Genomic DNA, 23,816 nt, shown 5'->3' on the forward strand with positions numbered 1-23,816 from the left:
AATTTTTCAAATACTCCTTTAAGTTATAAATATTTCTGTCCCACCAGGAGGGTGGTAGAACATTTCTCAGTATTTCTTGGTTTCTGGAACTGTGTGGAGCATGCCTTAGACAGTCTATATTTGCAGTTAAGGCATGCTAAGAATAACAAGAATCTTTTGAAAGATGCCTCTCATGCAAACAACACCGCTGAACAACAATTTCAATCAGGTGTACAAATAATGAAAACAGAGATCTCACTCTGAGTATTAATAATTTTTGCTTCCATTTCCTTTTGAAAGGATTTCAAGTTCTCATCAAATTCAATGAGACTGAAGGTAAATATACACTTAAATGGTTGGCCAAATCGGCATTAAAGACATTATGAGAATTATTTTTAAATTCTACATTCTTAGAAGTTTTTAAAATCAATAAAGTACAATATACTCAATCTAACTTCCAGATTTTAATTCTAATTAGGAATACACTTCAAAGGAGAGATAAAATGCATAAAACAAAAAACAAGAGACTTTTACAGCAGTAGACTAGTGAAAATTAATTATATTTTTGTTCTTTACAGTGTCCGTTAAGCTACAATGATGTACAAAACTAATAGCTGAAAAAACTGAATATGGATGAAAAATTGTCAATAAATCTCCCATCCTAATCTAAACAGAATATAAGAGAGCATTAAGAAGAAATCTGATTCAATCCAAAAGTACAGCAAACACCCAAGGTGAAAGTTAAGGCACAGCACAAGAACCTGCAGAAAGCAGCAGGAAAACTTGTTCGCCTGCATTTGATCCTGACCAATGCAGAAGGATCAGCTGCAAAGACAGAAGGTAACTTGGGTGAAGGCGATCACAAAACAATCCAGTGTCAGAACTTTACAGAATGAAGTAAGAACATCAAACTAGAAACAATGGACAATGAAGAATTATTCCCACAAAAAGAGAATACTGATAGCTAAATTCCTGGAGCAGGTCATGGTGGAACAAGTGAAAGGTAAAAGGAGTTAAAGAGAGCTGGTGTTTACTTAATGAAACAATACTAACGATGCATACAATATAACCTAGCACAGAGATAGAAGTTGTAGTAAAGCCTCAACTTAGCTAAAGGAAAGACTTCTTCACTGAAATATAAGAAAGAAACTTACAGAAAGGATAAAGTAAGGGGCTTACTAGAGGCAAGTTCAAAAAATAGTTTGAATAATGAAGGACAAAATTAGAAAAGAAAAGGCATAAAAAGAGACATCTACCAAGAAATCTCAAGAGCTACAAAATATATTCCACAAGTACATTAGTAGTAAAACAAAGAGAAAGAAAAGTGTTGATCCACTGCTGAACAGAGGGAAATCTATTAACATAAGCAGTTGATGCATTTTTCATATCAGTGTTCACTAGACAGATCAGTGGCAGACAGATGGCCAACATCCTAAGTAGTAGAGTGAAAGGAGTAAAATCTCAGCCTGAAAAAGCAAAAGAACAGATGAGAAAATATTACATAAATGAGCTATTTTAAGACTGTCTGGGTTTGTAGAATTTCATGCAGGAAACTTGAATAGCTTGAAGAAACTTAAAGAGGGCTGCAGCTATCTTGGAACCATCAGCAGTCACCTCTGACAATTCTAGGGGACTAAGGAAAGCAGAAGACAGAAAAATGGGAAAAGGAAGAGCTGAAAAATTATAGATTAGTCAGCTTAACTTGACTTCCTAGAAAAAGTCAATTTGTAAGCACCTGGAAAAGAACAGGGAGATGAGTCACATGTGACGTATATTAATCAAGAGCAAGTAATGCCACACAGATCTAATTTCCTTCCATGAACAAGGAGCAACACAGAGGCTGGGGAAGAAATAGTAGTTTTTCCAACCCTTTAGTAAGACTTGGGCACTGTCTCATATGATAATCTCTTCTGCAAAGGGCAGATTTAATTCTTATAAAATAAGTGCAAAGCCAGCTGGAAAAGTATATTTTGAAAGCAATTACCAGTGAAGCTCTGTTCAACTGGCAGTCATACCAGAGGTCTGTTCTGAGAAGCCTTCTCAAGAATGTATCACATCTGATACTATTAAATATTAACATGGTATAAAGTAGAATGTACACTGATTGATTCTGCAGGACACTTCAGGACGAGAGGGCTGCATGTACATTGGAGAATAAGTTTACAATTTGATACAGGTTTGACATCGGTTTGAAGAAAATACGATGCTATTATATAACAGGGATAGTGCTGACTACTTTTCAGGCAGAAGCAGCTATATAAAGACAGGGTTGGAAACAAGTGTCTTAGTAGCAGTTCCAGTTTATAACAGATATTAAACAGAACTGGGTAAGAAACATCACACTTGCGTGAAAGCGAGTAGTAAGCACGTAGTAACAGATGAGATACATAATGCAGTTCTGCTTTTAGTCAGCTAAGACCTAAGCTAAAGCAGTGGGTCTCATTTGCCCACTTTACTTCGAAAGTATCTAAACCAACTGGACAGAATTTAGAGGAGAGCAACAAGAATAATCAGAAAGCACAACATAAATAATCAAAGTTGTTCAGCTAAGGAAAAGGCAAGTCTTAGCAGAAGCACGATAAAAAAGCTTTCAGATTTAAAAAGCCTTTGAAAAGAAGAAAGAAGTGACCTAGTCCATCCTGCAGAAATCAGGAAATGAAGAGTTTAAATTGCTGTAACAAAGATTCAAGTTAGACATCGGTGAAGCTTTGCTAAGAGGGTAGACAGTGGATACAGGCACAGATGGCCAGAGAGGTGGGTTCCTCTATCTCCTGAGGCCTGGGAGGGTCCGTGAGGTATCTGTCACAGCTGTAGTGAATCGTGCACATGGCTCAGGGGTGGACGTGCTTTCCTGAAGCACCTTTTAACCTCACTGTGTGGCACTGTGCAATTTTTGAGGACACCTTTACATGTCTAAATTTATTTCAACCACAAGGTGGTGCTTAAGGAGATGATCAATAATACAGCCCTTGGAGCAGCAAGCCCAAGGCAGTCACCCTTACTGAGGAAACACGTCCTTGCCATCCAAAAGACATGCTCAGCACAGAGTCCCCCCAAAGACACACCCTGTCAAAGCTACCGCAGTGAACTCTGGCTGCTCTAGCAACAAGATGAACTGCAACAAGCGGAACCACAGGGCTTGGATTGGGCTTGCTGTAAAAAAGGTTGTCATGCTTCGAAGGCAGAGAAATGTAACACCAGAGATACGGTGTTCCCGCAACAACTTGCCATCACAAAAAAATGGATTCTGTAAGGGGTCATACCTTAGGATGACAGCCATAACTTGGCTGAAGTCCAAGAAATGTTTTGTAAGACTTTACAATCTTGGCTCTCCCATTAAGGGAGGCTTAGAAAGCACTTAGAAAAAAAGAAGTAACTCTCGCTATAAAACAGCAGAGAGCGAGCAGCATGTTTAATTACCTTCTTAGCACATTTTGGTATTTTTTAAGAATTAATGTGACTAAAGTATATACATGTTGCAAGGAGCTGTATGACTGCAACTACATGATGATCACATTTTTCAGGACTTCTGAATAAGGGAAAAATTATCAGGTGAAGAGGTCAAAAATGCAAGTCAATTAGAAGAGTTTACAAATTATTACTCATCTCCTGGCCATTGTGGTGACAAGCGTACCTGTTCTTAGCTTTCCCTCAGCATGAGATGAAGCAGCACAGCAGCACCATCTTGAACTATAGTTACTTCATGCCCTTTTCCAGCCAGCGCACACAAACTGTTTACTATGATCTGCTGATCCCCCCATAGGGGAGAAGCTGCATATGGGTCTGGAGAGTGAAGATGGGAAAGCTGTAGGTGTTGGTAAGGGGAAACAGAAAATGATCATCAGAAACTGTAAAGAATGGTTTTCAGCATTAACAAACTCTGCGTCTGTACATTTATGGATGTACAGTTGGGCCATTCAACCAAACCCTTCATGAAGCCAATCACAAAATTCCCTATTTAAATTGGGGTGAAGCAGAGAAAGTAACAATTTTAGTCTCTATTCCTTCGAAGATTCAAATATTTATGCATGAGAGCAATACCATGGATTTAAATAGGACTATTCATGTGTATAATTTTATGCACACATTTAATCTCCGGAGAAATAGGCCTTAGATTATAAACTACAGAGCAAGGGCTGCCTTTATTTCTGTGCTTCTTACATCACTGAGCAAGCCCTATGCAAACAAATAAATAATAAATAATATAATGAACAACAATAGAGACCAAACACGAGGTCTGTATTTGTCAAGTTATTTGAATCTGCTAAATAAAATCCAAGAATACCTCTTATAAAAATACATTTTTCTACTCCCCTTGTTAAATAGCTGTAAAGGGATGTTTCTTCTGAGCCTTTACATAGGAATGAATGCTTTAGATCTACAGCAATTTAGATCTATAGAATCAAATGATGGAGGTGACTTAACTTACTACTCTCAAACGAGAAACGTAGGAAATCCGTACTGCAAAGAACTAAGATGAAATAAAACAGAAGCCAATGAATTGTTTTTTCCAATGACCTCAGTGTAGCTCATCTTCGAAGAGAGAACAAGTTTCTGTATTTATTGGATTTAAGCATGGCATGTGAGGTTACCAGGGTGATCAGATAAACCTGTGCACTACTGTTGATCCCTTTATTTCCAACCAGGGCACCGAAAAGAATTGCAAGTGACATCTGTTTTCCTGCTGGCTGGCAGGGGATCCAGAAGAAACAAAGGACAAAAGCCACACACATCGAAAGGTGGCAGCAGCAACAGCCACCTCACTATGAGGTCTGTTTGTTTTACACTCCCAGTATTTACTGCTATTGGTGATTTGGGGCCTAATCCAAAACCTGCTGAAATCACCAGGAAGTCTCTAATTGACTCAATGGGTTTGGAGTCAAGCATTTGATTCTCCTCAGTGCATTTCAGGAAGCAGAGCATCTTTAGCTCTTACTGGTTCCAAATGACTTCTGATGACTGCCATTTATGACTGTCATGCTTGAATATCCTTGTATACATCTCCAGAAAGTCTAATAGTGCCTGGTTCACACAGGAGGAAATAAAATATTAAAAAAAAAAAAAAATTCCCACAATATTGGGGAAGGTAGAGCCAGTCAGTAAGATACAGCTGACAAATAGTAAAAGTCCCCACAGCCCTCCCACACAACACCTCTGCCTTCTATTCCTAGTATTCATTTCCAAAAAGTTGCCTTTTTTTGGTAATATGTTATTGATCTGAACTACTTCAGATCAAAGGCATAGAAAGAATTCCAAAGACGAAGAGTCTTTGCAGAGATGACTCTTTCTCCAATAAAAACTAGTATTTCCGATGGTACAGAATAACCATATAGCAGGGATAAAGCTGAGCATACAGTATCAGAGCTGTGGGAGTGTATTTCCACGTGGAAAGCGGTCTTGGATAGAGTATCCTAATTCAACTCCATTGGTCTTACTTCCATCTGCAGAAAACGTGTGTCTATGCAGACTGCATCAACCTCTGCTACAATGCTGTTGGTAAAACAATCCACTTCATGAATGCAGCTTGCTGAAAAACATCCAAGGAGCAACTGGCCAGAGATCCTGTCATGGAAAGGTCCTTTGAAAAGCATTTTTTTCAAAAGTTGAAGGAAAATATACCCAATATTGTAGGAATTTCTGTGCTCTGTTAGCCTGTGCTGGATCTCTGGAGCAGCCCTGTGTGGAACATGCTGATACACTGACCAGTGCTTGTCATCAGAAAAGAACCCATGTCACGATCTCTAACCAACCCTCCAGGGTGCACAGTACATAACAAACCTCACACACACTCCCTGCCACAGGGACTTCTTATGGTTGGGACATGTCACCAGGACTGCGCTCTGTCCAACCCAAACCACAGTCATATCTGCAGAGACCTTACCACGCTCCTCCAGAAGACAAGAAAAGTGGAAATAGAAAAACAATCATCACTACCATGCTGGAAACATTTCAGTCACCTCTTCACTATCTCCTCGCAAACGTATGCAGCAGCTGAGAGCACCAACCTGTGCTCCCCAGCACTCTCTGCAGGACAGCATAGGCAGCCCAAGAGAAAACTGCCTGCTCACATCTCCCAGCTGGAAAAGTCCCAAACTGACAATGACTAACCTCATGCCAGCTCTGTAGGGGCCTTAGCAACACTTTGGAATTAACAGAGGAGAAATTACCCAGAAAGAGCACTTATTGCTGCTCTTCATCTAAGTTTACCAAACAATTCAAGTATTTAAAAGGACCTGTAGCCAGTCTAGATAGTCTAAAATTGCATTACCAAAGCATTACCAAACCACCCATGCTCACAAATGACACCCACAGAGTTTCTTAAGAAACATCCATAAACAACAAAAGTGGGAAGCACGCAAGATATGGACGGATGAAAACACAGTCATCACAAAGATGTCTGCGAAATTAGGGAACTTCCACGGAAACAGGAATTAATCACATTTTTAAAATCTTCTGAGTTTCATAAAACTATAGCACCTATAATCTAAATACCCATAGATGCAACAAACTACAGACTAAGTAAACCAAGGAAAATGGACTAGTAGAAATTGTGAGGACCAGTGTTTAAGACAGCTCAGTTTTATTCTTGTTTTCTGACTGCATGACCTTACACAAATCATGTAATCATACTATTTCACTTTCCCCTTTTTGGAGAGAGGAATACTAATAATTTCTATCTTTGTAAAATGTTTTGGATACTGTCAGCAAATGGGCTACTAGCAAAATATTCAAAATAATGATGACTGTGTAAAAATCTGTATTCTTTAAATGTAATACAATGTGAAGAGTAAGCTGTATTTTAAAATACATTCTAAAATTGCTTTTCTTTAGTAATTTACATGTATTAATAGCATAAACAGGAAAATGTGTCCCTTTAAATGTTTAAATACAACCGACATTGGAAATTTATTTCAGAAAGTTAAATTAAAACTGCATTATTAACACTTCTACAATTTTTCTTTGACAAACTGTAAATGTCCGTCCTTTTAACACAAAATGATTCAGCTATTACCAAAAGTGATACTTCACTGTGAATGTCAAAGGGAAAAAGAATATTGAAACAGACTATGACCAGTGCACAAAAACCCCCAGAACATGCCTAATGATGTCTTATTTTCCTGTCATTTTTTCTACTTCTCTGCCACAATGAAACAGCTGCTATAACTACACTGCATGTATGGAATAAAATGTCAGAAAATGCTAACTCTGCTGTGAGCATTCCTGATATTCTGATCGAGGTATGACTACAGTTGTCATAAGGAATCTCAAGATAGTGTTATCACAGGTTTCTCTGCTGCTGCATTTTTTTAACCTACAAAAGAATAAAGCCTTTTTTTCATTGTCTCTCACGAGAATTACTGGTTTTATTAGTATCCATGGCTTTAATGGTATGTTTACCTGAAATTATTTACTTCTTAAGAAACAAACTAGAAAGACAAAGATGAAAAAGGACAATAAATATTAGGCAGCAAGGTTACTGTTTTTTAAGATCTGCTTCTCTCATCCGTGCTATAGGTACAGAGCAATTATTCAAAAGACAAACTGAAGGGAAGTTAAAGATTAATGAGCTTCTGGAAAATTTCTTTCACTCATTTCCAGACACTTTTATAACTCCTACAAACATTTCCCACCGCCAAGTCTCCCAGGAGGAATGCCTCTATACAAACAGGACTGGGTGGGCTCTCCTGTGCTTCCATCACCCCCAGATGCCCGGACTGCCTCCTGAGGACCAGGTGATGAAATTTTAGATGAAGTGGTGGCTGCCAAAAAATGGGTGGAGTGTAAATTAGGGGGTGAAATTGTGAAGCTATTAAAATCAATGGCAAAACTCTTGACTTTAGTGTAGTCAAAACAGCCCCCAAGTGAGGCAAGAGCACTGCTGCATCTTGGGTGATAGCGGTTCACACATTGTGTGACCCCAGCTAATCATTCCACTTCTGAGTGTTTCAGCTTCTCCATCTGTAAAATGGGGATGACAGTGTCTACTCACATCTCTGAGAAGTGATGAGAACGAGTAACTGAAAACACTGCTGAATGCTGCAACTGGAATCCTGGAAGTCTAGGTCTACAAATTCATTCGGAGCATTTTATGATGTTTTTTAACACAGAAAGGAAAAGTCAACAAAGGGCTAGAGGGCATTGAAGGTAACCTCCTGAATTCCCTGGGGAGATCAGCAACAAGGTAAAGACTCTGGCAAGCGGGGAAGAGAAAATTTAAACCCAGTTTGTGTTTCTTCTGGTGATTCCATGTTTCTTCTTCCCCAAGTTCAGGACAGTGCATTGTGTGAACATACATGAAATGAAGAAACATTGAAGGAGTGCAGCACATCTGCCTCAGATTCCAGCTGCCCTATCTACTTCTCCTTTTTTTTTCAGTCATCCTTTTCAGAAATAAATTTTTCCTAAAAACACAACTGAGAAGGAGTAATCTAACAATATGCAGTGCAACACCTGTTATCATACTTCACAGAAGGAGATTTTTAATAATTTATATTGATGTTTTCCATCTATATAGAATATATTTCCTAAAAAAGGTAAATGGTAGTATATTAAACAGAGGAAAGAAATCCCACACTGATGGCTAGACTAGAACGCATTAAAAAAAAAAAAAAAGGCACAGACATTCAAGTATTTTTTACTTCAACAGCTTTCAGTCTTCTGTCATAAACATAAAAACCATTCAAGCACTTCTGGTTAATTTACATATTTGTGCATCAGTGGAAAAGACAAGCATTCTGCTCTCGGCAAATATCCACAAAACACCCTTTTATCTTCCTTAAAACTTCTATTTCCCACAATGTCTACAAAAAACTTGCCAAAGCAGAGGGTGCTGATGTGCTGAAATGGCTACCTACCTATCCTGTCTCATTCAAGTCTCTCAAACTGCGTAGTTTATATATCTGTTGTGTGGCTTCCAAAATTGGACTGTAGCTTCATTAGGGTAGCACCTTTCTTCCTAGTGCTTCTGGTGCAAGAGACAGCTCTTGTCCCTGACTGGGACACCTTAGCACCACCACAGCTCTGCTAACGACAATGAACCTTCATGACCAGACAGATCTACTCAAAGCAGAAGGGGCCTGGTCAGAAGGGACAGCATGCATCTTCTGGGGACAACCCATCAACATCATTATCTCCTCCTGCTATGAGGGCACATCATTATCTGATTCAGCAATGGGCAAAGTTCAACAGCATAAATTCAGGGGGAAAAATACTGGCTATGAAGTGTAAGGGCTTTTCTTTTACACTAAAATCCAACTGTGTCTCAGACATGTAACTGGCATGAAATGAAACTCATAACTGCTGTATTAGTTAATCAGTTAATTCAGTGTTCTTCACATACTTTAGTGGCAGTAATTGTATTGATTAAAAACAAAGGCATTTGGAATCAAATTATTAGATCTGAACAACATGGACTAACATGCCCCATTTTTCACATTAATTCCATAATGTAATGGGAATAAACAGTAAATAAAATACAAACATTGTGTTAATGTGTCTCTGTGAAACAGTAGGTATTCTCCAAGAAAACACTAAAAGAATAATACTATTAATTCCTGCCAATCTGAACAAAATATAATCAGCATTGGAATACAGTAAATATTTAAGATTTGTAAATTTGCTCCTTCCCTCCTCCTAACTTCCTACAGAGCTTGCAGTTGCCTAACTTGCTACCATTTAAACCAGACATGTTCACCTTTTTTCCTTCTGTTTTGAATTTCAGCTCATCTTCCATGATAACTAGTGAGGGACAGACATTTCTAAATGTACTCTTCAGCTGCTTCTGCTGGTAAGTGAATTTTTACTGCAACTTGAGAAAAATTTGCTCCATAAATGCACAAAGAACATTGCAATAATTAACCCAAGATTGATATGGAGAGGTGAAATTACTCTACCTGACATTTTCCCTAGCTAACCACATCTCTTTGCATCCCAATTCACCATAGTACATTTCTGAAAGAGATGACCTCTTTTTACCTCTCTCAGTATGTAGCCCAAGCTGTGTAAATTCTGTGATGTCTGGCTTTTAGGGATATCACAGAACCAGCCCTGTCCTTGTGAAATGGAAAGGGACCTATTGTATGTATTTTGTAATTTATCCCCTTTCTCCTCTTTCTTTTTAATGTTGGCGTTAATTTTCAAAACCTCACTAAAAATATTGCTTTGTCCAGCTCAAATTCTGTAGCTGCCATCTATCAACCATTCACCTCCTTTTTAAATGTAATCTCAAATTTTTCTTTAGCTTAATTGACTCTTTAGTGACTCTTCGTGGGCTGTACAAAGGATAAGGACTGTTGCACTATGTTAAGTAAATCACAGTATGAAAATGTTTGCTGTTCCAGAGAAGTTTAAGCACTGTAATCCATACCAGCTTGCCTGGAAATACTGAATGTAGATAGAGGATTCCCAGCTAACTTGGGTTAAACAAATCACAGCATTTCTACAATAATACAGGAATCTTCGGCTTCTCCATGGCAGTTGGTCTAGGAGACCGTCTCGAGGAAAGGAAGATGCATCCTCCCCAGAGGAATTTCTGGTGCAGTGAAATCCAATATTATTGCAGGTTGTCCTGTGCCTGTACTGCCACAAGGTCACCCAGCACTTTCCAGGCAGCAATCCAGAACACTGAGTGTAACACTGAAGAAACCAAACAAAGTAGCGTTCAGGAGCTCTAGGCAAGGCAATCTCCTGGTTTTCTTCTCCCTCCTCCTCCCCCAGTTTGGACCAGTATACCAAGAAGAAAAGAGTCATTCTCTTACACAGGCCCAGGACTGCTGTGGAGCAGTGGCTACTCATTTACAGCATAAGGAATGCCAGAAACCTTGCTGTTACAGTTTTGTGGGACACAGGTTTTCCCAGCATTGCCCTGGAATCTGCAGCAGCCAACACTGACACTCAGCAAAGGGTGAACTGAGTCGGGGGAAACGAAAGGGGAACAAGGGATGTCAGGTTCCTTTATCTTGTGGAACCCTCAAGTTTTGCCAGTCAAGATGCAGGACCTCGTGCAGCTAGTGGCAACAGGCTTTTCTTAGGATCATTTCCCAGACTCATTTGGAATAGCTGCCAGAACCCAGCAGTTTGCAGACCACAAGCTGAAAATCCCTCATCTAGACTGGATTTGAACACAATTAAGACAACTCAAGAAAAGGGAGAGAGGGAAAGAGAGGGGAACAAATATTTGCCTGGATCTGTATGTGTATTACAGCAATAAGAGGAATACATAATACAAATGTATATTTAAACACAGGAGACTGAAATCACACAGATTCATTTGTGATTTAGCAGTGAATTGCAATGGAGCTGCAAGCTGGCCTGATAAAATGATCCCCTGCTACTTGTCCCTCTGCTTCCCCCACAGCTGATGTGGGCTGCCAGAAGTGCCAGGTTTGGGGCAGAAGAGAGTCTCCATCCACAGCTGACAGACCTGGTAGTGCTTTGTGCAGAGGTTAGACATTTAGACATTTAAGGCTGCAGACAGTTCACAGCAGCCTCAAACAGGACTGCTGTGGTCCGTCTGCTCCTTGAACCTCACATCCAGGCTCTGCCCTGTTGCTTGTGCTGGGCCTGGCCAGGAGGCTAATTTTAATCAAAACAGCAGAAAATGAAGTTCAGATAAAAGGTTTATGTGTTTCTGACAGTTCTGCTCCCTTACCACCAGGCAAGCAGAAATGTCAGTGGGATGGAGGAGAGGGCATGCATAGCTGGATGTAGAGAGAAGGGACTTCGGAGGGGGGACAGGGCGGGGGACAGGTGCCCTAGAGTCCCTGTGCAGGTCACTGGAAGCTGCTGTGGAAGGGCAGCCACAGCCCCGCAATTCTCCCTGGGGCCAAATGTGCTCTGCTCTGGGAGCTGATGCTCCCACCACCTTCCAATTGCACAGCCACCCTCTGCTGCCTCGGCTCCTGGTGTCACTGCTGGTCCTCACGTGGCTCTGAGGTGGGCTGGGCTGGGCAACAGGTTTGGGTGAAAAGTCACCGGCACAGCCATTCTGCAAAGGCAGCGAGGGCAGAGTGGCACAAGAGAAGATGTTTCTTTAGCCCCCTCAGATTCATGCGTTTGAAGTCAGCTATGCTAAAGAATGAGGATGGACAAAGCAGTACTGGGAGGTTTACAAAAACTTAATCATAATTCTCCCGTTAAGTTACTGGCTCTTCCTTCATCCGGTTCATATTTAAGGTGGTTATACAAATTGTTTATATAATTTCATTTCCTAAGATGAAAACAAGTGTGGCTGAGTAATTCTAATTAGAAGCATTATAACAACTGGTACTGGAAGTAAGCTTTTTTTTTTCTTTTTTCTTTTGGAACCTAAATTATGTATTAATTTCATTTCTCTACTAGTCAACTCAGCTATGTGTATTTGTATTTCCTCACTAACTGCTATCTTTAAGACAGCCGCATCACTGATGATAAAGCACACAAAGATCAAACATGCTCACAATCTTGTGCCAAGCTTTCTTCCAGAAGGAAACTTACAAAAAGAATAAATAATGAAAAGTCATAAATCATAAATCTTTAAATACCTGAACAGCACTTGCTCCTCAACCATCATTGGAGATAACAGTCCAATTACATTTTAGGCTCTGTTGTAGATCTCTGACCTTTTTGTCTCAGCAATTCTAACTGGGAATGGCTCCAAATGAGCACCACAGACCAAATACTTGCTTTGGTGGTGGTGTTCTTCGCATGGAACCAGCACAACAGGCTCCTGGTTCCTGACTAGCTAACACAAAAAGAACAAAATCACTGGACAGCTTTTCCCCACTATTTATTAACCTCTCAAATTTTTGTCAACTGTACACGGCCAGAAGAAGATGCTGCTAAATGATCAGATCAGACACGTTGATTACTTACTGACTCAGAACTATAATTGACTTTGTGGAATACCAATTTCCAGCATGCATTGCAGGACAGGCAGTCAAAATGCTCTGTGAGAGATTATATGAGTGACTAGAAGGAATCTGATTTTAAGATCCCTGATCCAATTTTTCTGCCAAACTTGAGAAAATAATTACAAGATTCAAAAAAATTCATTTTGCTATTTCAAATATAAGTGCCAAATGTGTTACTTGTATACGCTTGACTTGTCTGAAGACATGAACCTTGAAAAGGACTATCTTTTTTTCTTAGTATAATTACCCACTCTTTCTGTCTTTCAACTGCACGAGATAAATGGAGCATATGTGCATGTTTTTTATGGGTTAGGACAGAATCACACAGGAGACACAGCCAAGGAGCAACAGTCATCAAATGTGACTCCACCGTATATATTATCAGAGTGCCCTTGCCAGCACTAGCAGGTAAGGCAATATGCTGTTTCCCCAGACAACTGGCACTGAGAGTGATGCTCTTCTTGAAAGAAGGTCCCACACCTACTTCACAATATTGTGCATTTTCCAGGAATTTCTGTTATTTTTCCATTATTTATTTTATCTAAACTATGACAGTAATATTTGCTTACTCTACTACTCTGACAAAGGCCAAAAGTGTAAGATCCCCTCCAATTGCAAGATTAACAAAGAAATATATATCACTTAGTTTTCCATTTGTCTATTGATTTCTGAACTTCTGTCTCCTACTCCCACTGTCTCTTAGGATTATCACACCAAAAACTGATCACGACAAGCTCCTGTAAGAAAACTCATTTGAAATGTATGAACGCATGTGAATCCCAAGCCTTACAACATTCTGAGTAAACCAGCATCTTTCTGTCTGACAGTCACTCCCATCTTTTCTGTGACTGCAAGCTCTTTGTAGTAGAGGCCTCCATCCCTTCTTTGCATCACAGTACCCAGCACAAACAAGAATTGCAAAGCTTTAGGATACATATAAATTGCAATAAAGGCTGACATAAAAATTTTTAAAAAGCAAGAGAAGTGGAGAGCACCAAAATAACAACAATAACTGCTTGAGGGGACTCTTCATTCAGACAAAAACTGTGGAGATCATACATATTAATACTCAGATGTAAGAGTCACAGAACTAAAAACTCACGTAGTTTAACTTTAACATTGACTTGAGTATATGGATTGTTCTGCTGGTAACCGAGGAGGTCTCCCTCTCTCTCTCCCCTGTACTTCTCATTCTTCATCTTTTAACTCCTCCCTCATGGTAAAACCCACACTACTCTGATTTGGATCTTTCACAATTACTCAGAAAGTCACTGCAACACTTAAAGAAGGACACAGATGCAGACACATTTTTCCAAGCTCGGTTGCATTCCTGAGCAAAGGGCAGTGGTTGCTTCTGGAATGTTTTGCAGCTGTGACAGGAAAGGGAGGCTCTGTCTTCAGGTGTTGACAATTCAACTGTGCCGTTGGTCACTATTCACTATTTTTCCCATTATTCATCTTCTCCCAAGATAAATGTGGCAATTTGCTTATGTTTTAAAACTGAAATACAGTTGCAGATATTTAATCCTCTATTGTTATTTCTCTTAGAAAATTAGGGTAAAATTTAAAATAAGAATATTACTTCAGGATCTTCAGGCTGCAAAATTCTGCCCTTTTCTGTAAGAAGTTTAATTCATCTACCAAGAGAAGTCTTGCTTCCATCTCTTACCTATCTCACCATCATTGTAGACAGCTGTTTATCCTTAGAGCTGTCCTTAGAACCACAATGAAAACTCCTCATTGTAGAAAGAAGGGACCATATTTTTTCTGATGAGTTCATGTAAGGGCTTCAAGGACCAGGGATCCTTGAACTGGATCAGGTATGCACTGGAGAGAGATTAAGTTATTTTGACACATACAATGGTAAATACACAGCAATCTGGACCAAGGATTCTGTTCTTTTTCTCCACAATGCTACTCATTCCTGTATAGTAATAGATCAAATAAGGATCACTAATTACATCTGCAGGTTTCATATTGGGACTACTCTGGCTAGTTCTGTATTGGCCAGATTTGAGCTCAGTTATGTGATTAGGTACAGCAGAAGAAACTGTTGCCAAGAGAAACTGCCATTGGGGTCTCCAGAATTCAGGGTACAAAATTAAATCATGAGTCATAGATACTTCATAGATTATCAGGTAGCTGAATTGCATGACAGAAGATGGGATGGTGCAAGCTTTTCTTTGAGGTATCACTATTCCCACTGGCATTTGGAGGGGAAGCCTACAGCTGTGCGTCATCTCCATATGGCTGGAACTGGAGACAGTGATGTATCAAAACCTTCCCTGGTGGTTCTGCAAGAATTTAGTTTATGCAAAGCCCACTTACATAAACCAGCAGACCTACTAACAATTTTGTTTACATTAAAGAGCTCTGATGACACATAGAGACCTCCACATTTTTCATGAGGTTCATTCCTAACATACGAAAAATGTATTTTTCACAGACTCCTACGCATCTCACACTTCTGCCTTTGTTATCTCTCCTGCCATATGCTGTCACCATGTGACTCACTGCCAGGGACTATATGCACAGGCTCTGCACTAGCCAGATCATTACAGGCTGTGATAATGATTGAACCCTGAGCACTTCCACTTAGAGCAAAATGAAGAACTTGAACAGACCTCTAAGCAAATTACTTTCATACGTGTGAAATTGGTGCCAAAATATCAGAGCAGCCCCTAAAAGTAATTGGTACAGTTAGGACTGCATGAAGACATTACTTAGAAATATTTGCATGTAGTGCTTTTATGCAATCACTTCAAAAATAGAAAATAAAAGGGAGTATTTTTTTTAACCCTATGCTAACATTGTATAGGAGAACTGACTCTGGAATAGAGGGCAAGAGGATAGGAATTAATGCAGACAAGCCACTGGACAGTTATATAAACTATCCACATAGAAAATCAGTTCTGTTATCAGTTCTCATGTGAATGTTGGAGAGGTTAACACTTCCAAACAAACACCTTGTCGTTGCATCCATAAACTTGCTAGAACACCGCCTGCTTTCCTGATCTATTCTTTCTTGTAGGCTCAGAATTTCATGAGCCTGTGAAACATTTCCCTCAGCATTCTGCTAATGCTCTATCAAATTCCACATTCGACAATCTACCGAATATGTTAAAAGATAAGCTTTCTTCTCGGTCATCTGGGAAAACTAAATTGAAATATAGGGAAATCAGAAGTTAAATTATTGTGTTTATTGCCAGAGTAGCTAATATGGTGAATGAACATGATTATTACTGGTATCTTGTGTGGGCTCTTCAAGGCTCCATCTAGTGAACAGTAATGTCATCTTTACAAACAGTATACTTTCAAATGCCCAGAGCTATATTTAAGTGCTTGAAAATTGAAATAAGTAAACATTCATTTGCCTGGCAATGTTGAAAATTGCAGCATTTTGAGGATTAACACTTAGATTATGTCTTTGTCAACTGAAAGATCTTTCCAATATAATTTTATTAAATGCATTTAGAGTTGATAAAATAGCAAATCTTGTTTTCACAATCAGTCCAATTATTTAAATGCATAAAAATCAGCACTGCACCTAAGCCTTATTGAAAATTCAGTAAAGAGAAGGAATCTATGTTTTATCACATCAAATTAACCAGGGAAGAAGATGGATGATAAGGTGACTTTCAGAGGAGTATTTCAGCACATCCTATAGAATCTTTGCTATACAAAATACCTTCAAATAACTTGCTTCCAATAAGCTTCTAGCCTAGAGGATTTAGAGTCATTACATGAGAAGCATAAAGGGGACGTCTCAGCCTGTAAGCTTCACTAACTCATTCCCTGCATTTTTTAAATATTACTTCGTGCAATAGGGGGAGCTCCTGCAATTATTTATCACAATAGAAACCTAAAGACAATACAGGGAACATAATGGAAATAAAGCATGAGAAAGATTTCAGAAAATAGGATGTATTCTTCACCCAATGGAAAGAATGACTGTATGAATTACAACAACTTAATCTGATTATATCTGCTCTGTTCAGTACGGTTTCCTAAGTACAAAGGAGATGAAGAAGCACTTTCCCCCTTTCAGAATGTATGTTTTCAAGGAAGAAGGCACAAATTTATGTAGGTTTTAAACAGTAAGAGATTAACTTGTGCAAAAAGAAAGCCACCATGGTTTTTGAGGTGAGATGATGTTTTAATTGAGTGTGTCACAGGAAAAATATATGTGAGCAGGTAATCAAAGTCTTTACCATAATAAACACAAAGAATTGAAGTACGTAGCATAACAAACAGGGATAAGAAGACTTCATTAACACTGCTCAGCCAGCCTCCATTCTTGAAATTCTCTGCTTTTAAGCACTTAATTTCTCAGCCTTCCTTTCAAGCAGAATTTGTGTGTGTGTGTAGTTTCCTGAGAATGTGGGAGTTCTTTTACCAAACAGCAATACGGAGATTCCGTTAAAGAAAACAATATAAAACTTCAGCTTGGATGATTAGCAGGCCTAGGACTTTTAAACTATCAAATACTTGAATAAATAGATGTTATTAATCACAGATTTCTATTCTTTCTGTAGATCATTGCTATGGTCTCTTAGGCACAGCATCCACAGTTTGCAAAGGAGTTTAAGACATTTACTGATCAGCACCACACTCCATAGCAGAGTGGAGCTTCATGCTCTTGATGGGTCTGTCCTTTGTTCTTACTCACATCCATTCCTGTGTCTCTACAATTCATTTTTGCAACACCTTCTTATTTAAAACTATCATATACCTCATGTCACCAGAGAAGAATGGGCTATTTCTTTATACATTTCCTACTTGGGCACCAGTAGAGGGTGTAACAGCACAGGGGAGACAATTGTGGTTTTCAGTTAGTGTCTGGCTTTGTAACAATCAAAATGTTGCTCTAGCAACTAGAGTGAGTGATTGCAAGCAAACCCACACCGTTAAGCATCGACACAGGAATGCCCAAGCAGCCCAGCACCAAAGATTAACAGTGTGGGAATTCTGCACATACAACGTGTGCAGCCTGTGCACAAGCTCTCAGTTAAACTGCAATGAGCCTCTAGCGAGCCAGTTTCTGCTGAGATTTTTCAAGGATTAACAATACAGTTTATGTTGTAGGAGGTTGCAAATGGCACTCCTTACTGCCAGGACAAGCCCTAAATGTTGAGCTCCTGGTCCAAAGGACAGGATTGCTAACGTGCCACTGGGAAAAGCTATTTAATATGTGCTATGTATTTTCCCCCCAACCTCAATGTCAGAGAGGTTTGATCTATTTCAATTTAAAAATCAGCCAGAAGCATACTCTCAGCATGGCAAATTCAGTGTAAACAGTGAAAATCAGCCAAATTGTAAGAACAGGATCTTGTAGTGGGAAGCACCGTGCAACCCTGCTGCCAGCTCTGCTGGGAATATATGGAAACAGAACCGCTGCCTATTCTGCCTGCACGCTGGAAACCAACCTCCCCTGCCTTCTAAGTACCCTTCCGTATCTTTTCCAAAAAGGTATTTGAAATTATTATTGATTTTGTCATTTTGGCCTTAGGGTTACATTCATCTCACAGATCCAGCTATATCCAACTCTACCCCATGAGAACTTTTGAAAACCAGAGCTAGAGAGACTGGTGTACAGATATTAGACTGACTAGTTAAAGAGACTGAACTTGTGTTATTTTCCCTTATGTAAAATAGCTTTAAATCAACTTTGTTCCCTTCCCTAAAATATAACTGAGGACAGTAGCATACTCTAGCTCAGTATTTTATGCTCAATTTAACTGCTACATTGCATTAAATGATGCGCAGTAATGTAACTCTAAATGCAAATGAATTCGTGTTTGGTAAAAGAAAAATCTCTTTGCTGCCTTCTCCAAATACAATTTTTAATAGATTTTAATGAACTAGGAAAACGAAGCATCCGCATACGGTGAGAAGATTTCAAGGCACACATTAAAAGAAAAATCTTTCGTTAGTCATCAAAAACTAACAGATGTGACAGGAGAAAAAAATTAAGCTATGAAGATGAAACTCAAACAATTAGCAAATACGGAAAATCATCTATTACAGTGCTTGTAAAAGACTCAGCACAGGCTAAAAGAGAAAAACATGCATTTCAAATTTCAAGAGTGGAATATATTAAATTTCATTTGAAGCAAATTATTTATAGTAATAAACTTCCCTGGAAAATTAAAACAACAACAGACCTCCCACCATCCCCCCTGAGATAAATTCATCATTATTATCAGAACTACTGAAGACGCTACGTTATGTCCTTCTGTTCAGAGTACATGGTTTTCTTAACGTATGAAAGATTTTGAGGACCTTTTTCTGAATCTCAGTAAGTTCCTTTCTCAGTCTTTTCCTGGACATTACAGAGGAGCCTGCAGGCCTCTCCGAGCTGTATCTGCTGCCAGTCCCCCAGGCATCATTCTGACAATCTAAAGATATAAAGTAGTCTAAAGATGTCCTGCAAACACTCCCCATTCCCTGGATGAATGCTCTTCTCTGATGCCATTTTAACAGTCATACATCACCCTAAAATAAGCAAAGTATATAAAAGCTACAAACAAGGGGCTGTTTTCTACTACCCTGTTATTTTGTATTTTGAGTAGCTGGCAACAATTCTAGGACTTTGACCCTGCAGTTCCAGTATCGCCCTGATCATTCAAAACTGACTACAGGGCATGAAGATCAATGTGTTGTGTAGGCACTATAACACTTGTGCAGTTTAAAAATGTGGGAATGCAGCCTGCACGCAGTAAACAAAATACTTGAGTATTCATCTCTGCTGCACTTACCTTTCACTTAACATAATTAGAGAGAACTCTGACCATATGGCAAAAACGCAGAACTAGGATTCATGAACCGTTTCTATGCTGCCCAGGTTCTTCTGCCACATTTGTCATGGGACTGAGCTCCTCCAGGATGACACAAGGTGACAAACATCTGTCACACATATTTACTGTCTCAGCTTCTCTCCACAGAAATGTGTACAGCGTGAGAGGGAGAAGGATGTCTGTTTTATACATTTGTCTTGGAAAGGAAGTTTAGATGGTTTGCAAGGGCCCTTATTCTGGTAAAAGCCACTGGACAGTTTGAGCCTGCCCCAGACAAGTTCCGTCTCCTACCCAGGTGAACATTACATTGTGCAGGAAGAGTCCTGCTGTGCTAGAAAAGCCCAGATATTGGCAACAGTATTAATCATTAAGCTTTACTCAGATTCTAAAATACTTTGTACCTGAAAGTGTATACCATCCTTAGCTGAGCATCATTACTCATATCATTACTGCATATTACTGGGGTGATATCGCCTTCTAGGAAAGACAGATGTTTTTACCTTGTTACCGCTATCTGCCTCAGAAAATACAACAACATCTTTTTGTTTGTTTTTTACACCTGGTGCTTCCACTGAGAGGTCAAGCACCACCCTGATCTGGTTTAACTCCAAGTGTAGCACTGAAATGCAGCATCTTAGAGATGCACTGAGACTTTGTAAAAATGCTTACAGAACAAAAGGTGCTATCTAAGTATCTAAGAATTATTACTCAGCGCATGGAAAAATGTTTATTTTCATACAGGATAAGACTGCGTCAGGAAGTAGTATAGCGTTAGCGAATACAACTCTGGAAAAAGGAACTGCATACTGTTACATGGCTGAATGTGACAAGAAAGGTCAGTAGCCTTGAGGAAGCAGAACAGACAGAGAGGGAGAAGTGGAAGTAGTTATTTTCGCATTAAGGAAATACGCTAAAATATTCATTGTCTTTATCTGCCATCAAGAGATTTTTGTGTGTGTGTAAGAAAATACCTTTAACCTTTTAAAGACATCACACAAATGCATTCAATTAAATTCCTACATCCAGAAAGAAGGCATCCAAGCATCTGTTTATTACTGTAACTTTTCTACTCCTGCCATTAAAAAAAAAATCTAAAAGTTATTAATCTTTACAGCAATGCCTGATACTATTTCTTCCTACTGTTATAATTACTTTCAACCTATCATAGAAATATTCATGAGTTCTTTCATGTGAGTCCTCATCTGGTGAGACTCAAGGTACAGAACTATTCTACAATGAGGAACTGGGATGTAAAGCTGCTCTCTGAACACAAGAGAAAATCCACCCTGAGTAAAGGACCAGAACAATACCTATGCATTAGTTAAGCCTTAAAATAAGATTTAATTATTAATTTTATGATCCATTGGCTATGCACTGGTCTTGTCACACTGCTGTTTTTCTTCCTTACTCTCAGCACATTTCTGAAAAGATAGGACAACTAGATTGCAATACAAACTTTGGCAGCAGTACACGTTCCAATAATGCTGATCCTGAACCAGTTGCTTTCTCCAGTTACATCATATAATGTCTAAAGCGTTCTTCTAGTTTGTATACCGTAGTCAATGCATCAACCACATGCTTCACATTTGCACCTGGTTCTTTTCAATTTAATGCTGTACTTTTGTATTTTTCATTACCAAATCCCCCACCCACACAGGAGAAACTAAGGCAAAACTAGCTGTGATTTACCTTATTACAATTTTTAGAAACTTGGCAAAGAGCACTGCTTGACATACTGTCCTTATCTGGCATTCCTAAGAAAAAGAATACAGAAAATAAATACATACTCTACATTCTTTAAGTAACAGTGGAGGCATTTATTAATAGAATAGCGAACTGAAGGGTTCAATACTTTAATAACATACACATTAATCTATGATTTTTTAAAGAGTAAAACAGATTGATTCAGACAAAAGTTTTCTCTTGTGAACACAAAAAAAGACAAAAAGCTAACGTGTAAATACTATAAACAATTTGCTAAACCTAGTATTTTCGCACAACTTAATACTTGATGTATACAGGAATTATTTATATTTTTTCATTTAACGTTACCTGTGGTTTAGTTCCTGGAAGTCAAACGTGACATTGAGTTTGCACCAACTAGCATTGCTATGCTATGGTCTCACAAATAAAACATATTGAGCACATAACATATGGGACAAAATTTGCAGATGCAAATTCTAGCCATCAGATTGTCCTGGTTGGCATCTAAATAATCCTCCGGTAACTAAGTAAGAGTACTCTTATTTACAGAGGTGATGAGTTCCAAAGGCTGCCCTTAGATTCATGTCTACAGCACTACCCCACAGTTTGACAGGTTCTCATGAGACAGAGACATGCCCAGACTTATTTAGCTACGTAACTAAGGTCAGACAGCAGCATGTTCACTGCAGGTTGTCCGCCCAAGCACTAACCCAGGTTCCCAGGCAAGTTGTGCAGCCCATCCTAACTAAAACAATTACTAGCAGGACTCATGGCTGTCTTCCATGGAATTCAGGTAACAGCTATAACCAGTTAAACATTCCATGACATCAGACATTATGCTTTAGCCAACAGGCCTGGCTCACAGTGCAATTCGTGTACAGCTCTGTGTACACCTTTTCCAGTTGGCAATGCAGTTAGGCAAGTTCCATAGTACATCCTACTACACGCAGTATTAATATTGAATCGAATTTAACACCATCATTCCAACACCCCAAACCAGAGGACTTTAATCTTCCCCTTTCTTCTCTTTTCTCTTTTTTCTAACACCTGATGTCTATTTTCTCATACTTACTGTCATTGTTGGAGCCAGTTTCCATAACACCATAAGGAGGAGTGAGAAGTCCAGACATATACTGTCGATATTTCTGAAAGACAGCAATGGCACATTCCGTCAGGTACAGATGTATAAAGCCATTCAACAGACGATGTGGTATTTACGTTCGTGTGTCTGCTGCCTTGTGTGTCACACGCACATGGACAATCTGAGGCAGTCAGACGTGTCTGCTCTCCACGCTGCCAGGCCTGCTTTCTTGACTGCACCGCACTGCTTTATTTTATCAAAAGTTGTGCTAAACCAGCTCCCTCCATCCTCCCCAAAGCATGACTTTGAGGGTTCTAATAAATGAATACTGTACTTGGTTGTGTGATTTCCCATAAAGGCTGTTTTAAAGCTCATTTGAAATTATACTACTCAGCTGAACTCAAGCTCAGCAGCTACTTTATTGTAGGGATGGAGACAAGGCTGTTAACTAAGGATTCATGAGAATCATGTGCCGCTACAATTCTGGTGTCAGATTTGAAATGCACAGGATTTAGCCCGAAAACTCTAAACATTTAATTCCAACACACTAAGTTTGGTTTTCAGAAACTACAAGGTTATGAAACACACAAACCCAGCACCTCACGTTCTGTATAGACACACACACACAAAAACTGTATTATCAGATGAAACTTCGTCACTGCAAAAATAATGTCCTTTGTACCACTGTAAACTCCATAATTGTAACTGATGTCAGTAACTGGTATTTTTCTTCAGTGAATGCTGGTGACATGATCAATAAGGTTCAAAGCTCCGTCTAGGGCTTAAGAAATTCACAGAAGCTAAAAAATAAAACCGAAGGGGGGAAAAAAAAGTCTTTTTATCAAACAGAAATCATTCAATGAATAAGCAAGACATTTTTGTTACCAATCATACTATATTGCTGTCATGCTTAAGGGTAAACAATTATAATTCCCTTTTGGAACTGTCAGAAAACGAGCTTCTGCAACAGGGATGCTGATCAGTGTAAATAAACTGTGTCAAGCAGCCTTTAGGATGTGCAGTGAGCTGAACCTGACCAACCAACCCGCTGAACTTCATGTAGGTTTCAGCTAAGTACACATCACGAGACAGAAAACAACCATCAAAGTACAGTTTTAATTTAAAAGTTTCATCCTTTGCTCTATGGACCGATTCGGATGTACTCACTTTCAAAATGTTGTCTGCTGGATTTTAACAGATGCTTGAATTATCCTTTTAACATTTCTTTTTCTTGTAAATGGATATGAAAATATCATCAATTCTAGCACTAAAGACTGAGTGTCTTGCATTCTAAATAATAACAAAAGCTATAAAGATTACATTAATCTTAATAATCCAATCCTATTTTTAGACAAGCCATTACAT

General features: G+C 39.0%; 1 protein-coding gene across 3 annotated transcripts in view; it reads right to left on the bottom strand.

The window, feature by feature from the left end:
* Positions 1-23,816, bottom strand: part of RAPGEF4 (Rap guanine nucleotide exchange factor 4) — a 150,200-nt gene that overhangs the window by 57,233 nt on the left and 69,151 nt on the right. For all 3 annotated transcript variants that reach the window (XM_065637505.1, XM_065637504.1, XM_065637506.1), the window contains exons 5-6: positions 22,443-22,515; positions 21,356-21,420 (exon numbers count right to left, since the gene is read on the bottom strand). In XM_065637505.1, the coding sequence (XP_065493577.1) occupies positions 21,356-21,420; positions 22,443-22,515 (138 nt within the window). The remainder of the gene's footprint in view (positions 1-21,355; positions 21,421-22,442; positions 22,516-23,816) is intronic.

The sequence above is a fragment of the Caloenas nicobarica genome, chromosome 6 (assembly GCF_036013445.1).
Source record: "Caloenas nicobarica isolate bCalNic1 chromosome 6, bCalNic1.hap1, whole genome shotgun sequence".
In the NCBI taxonomy this organism is placed as follows: Eukaryota; Metazoa; Chordata; class Aves; order Columbiformes; family Columbidae; genus Caloenas; species Caloenas nicobarica.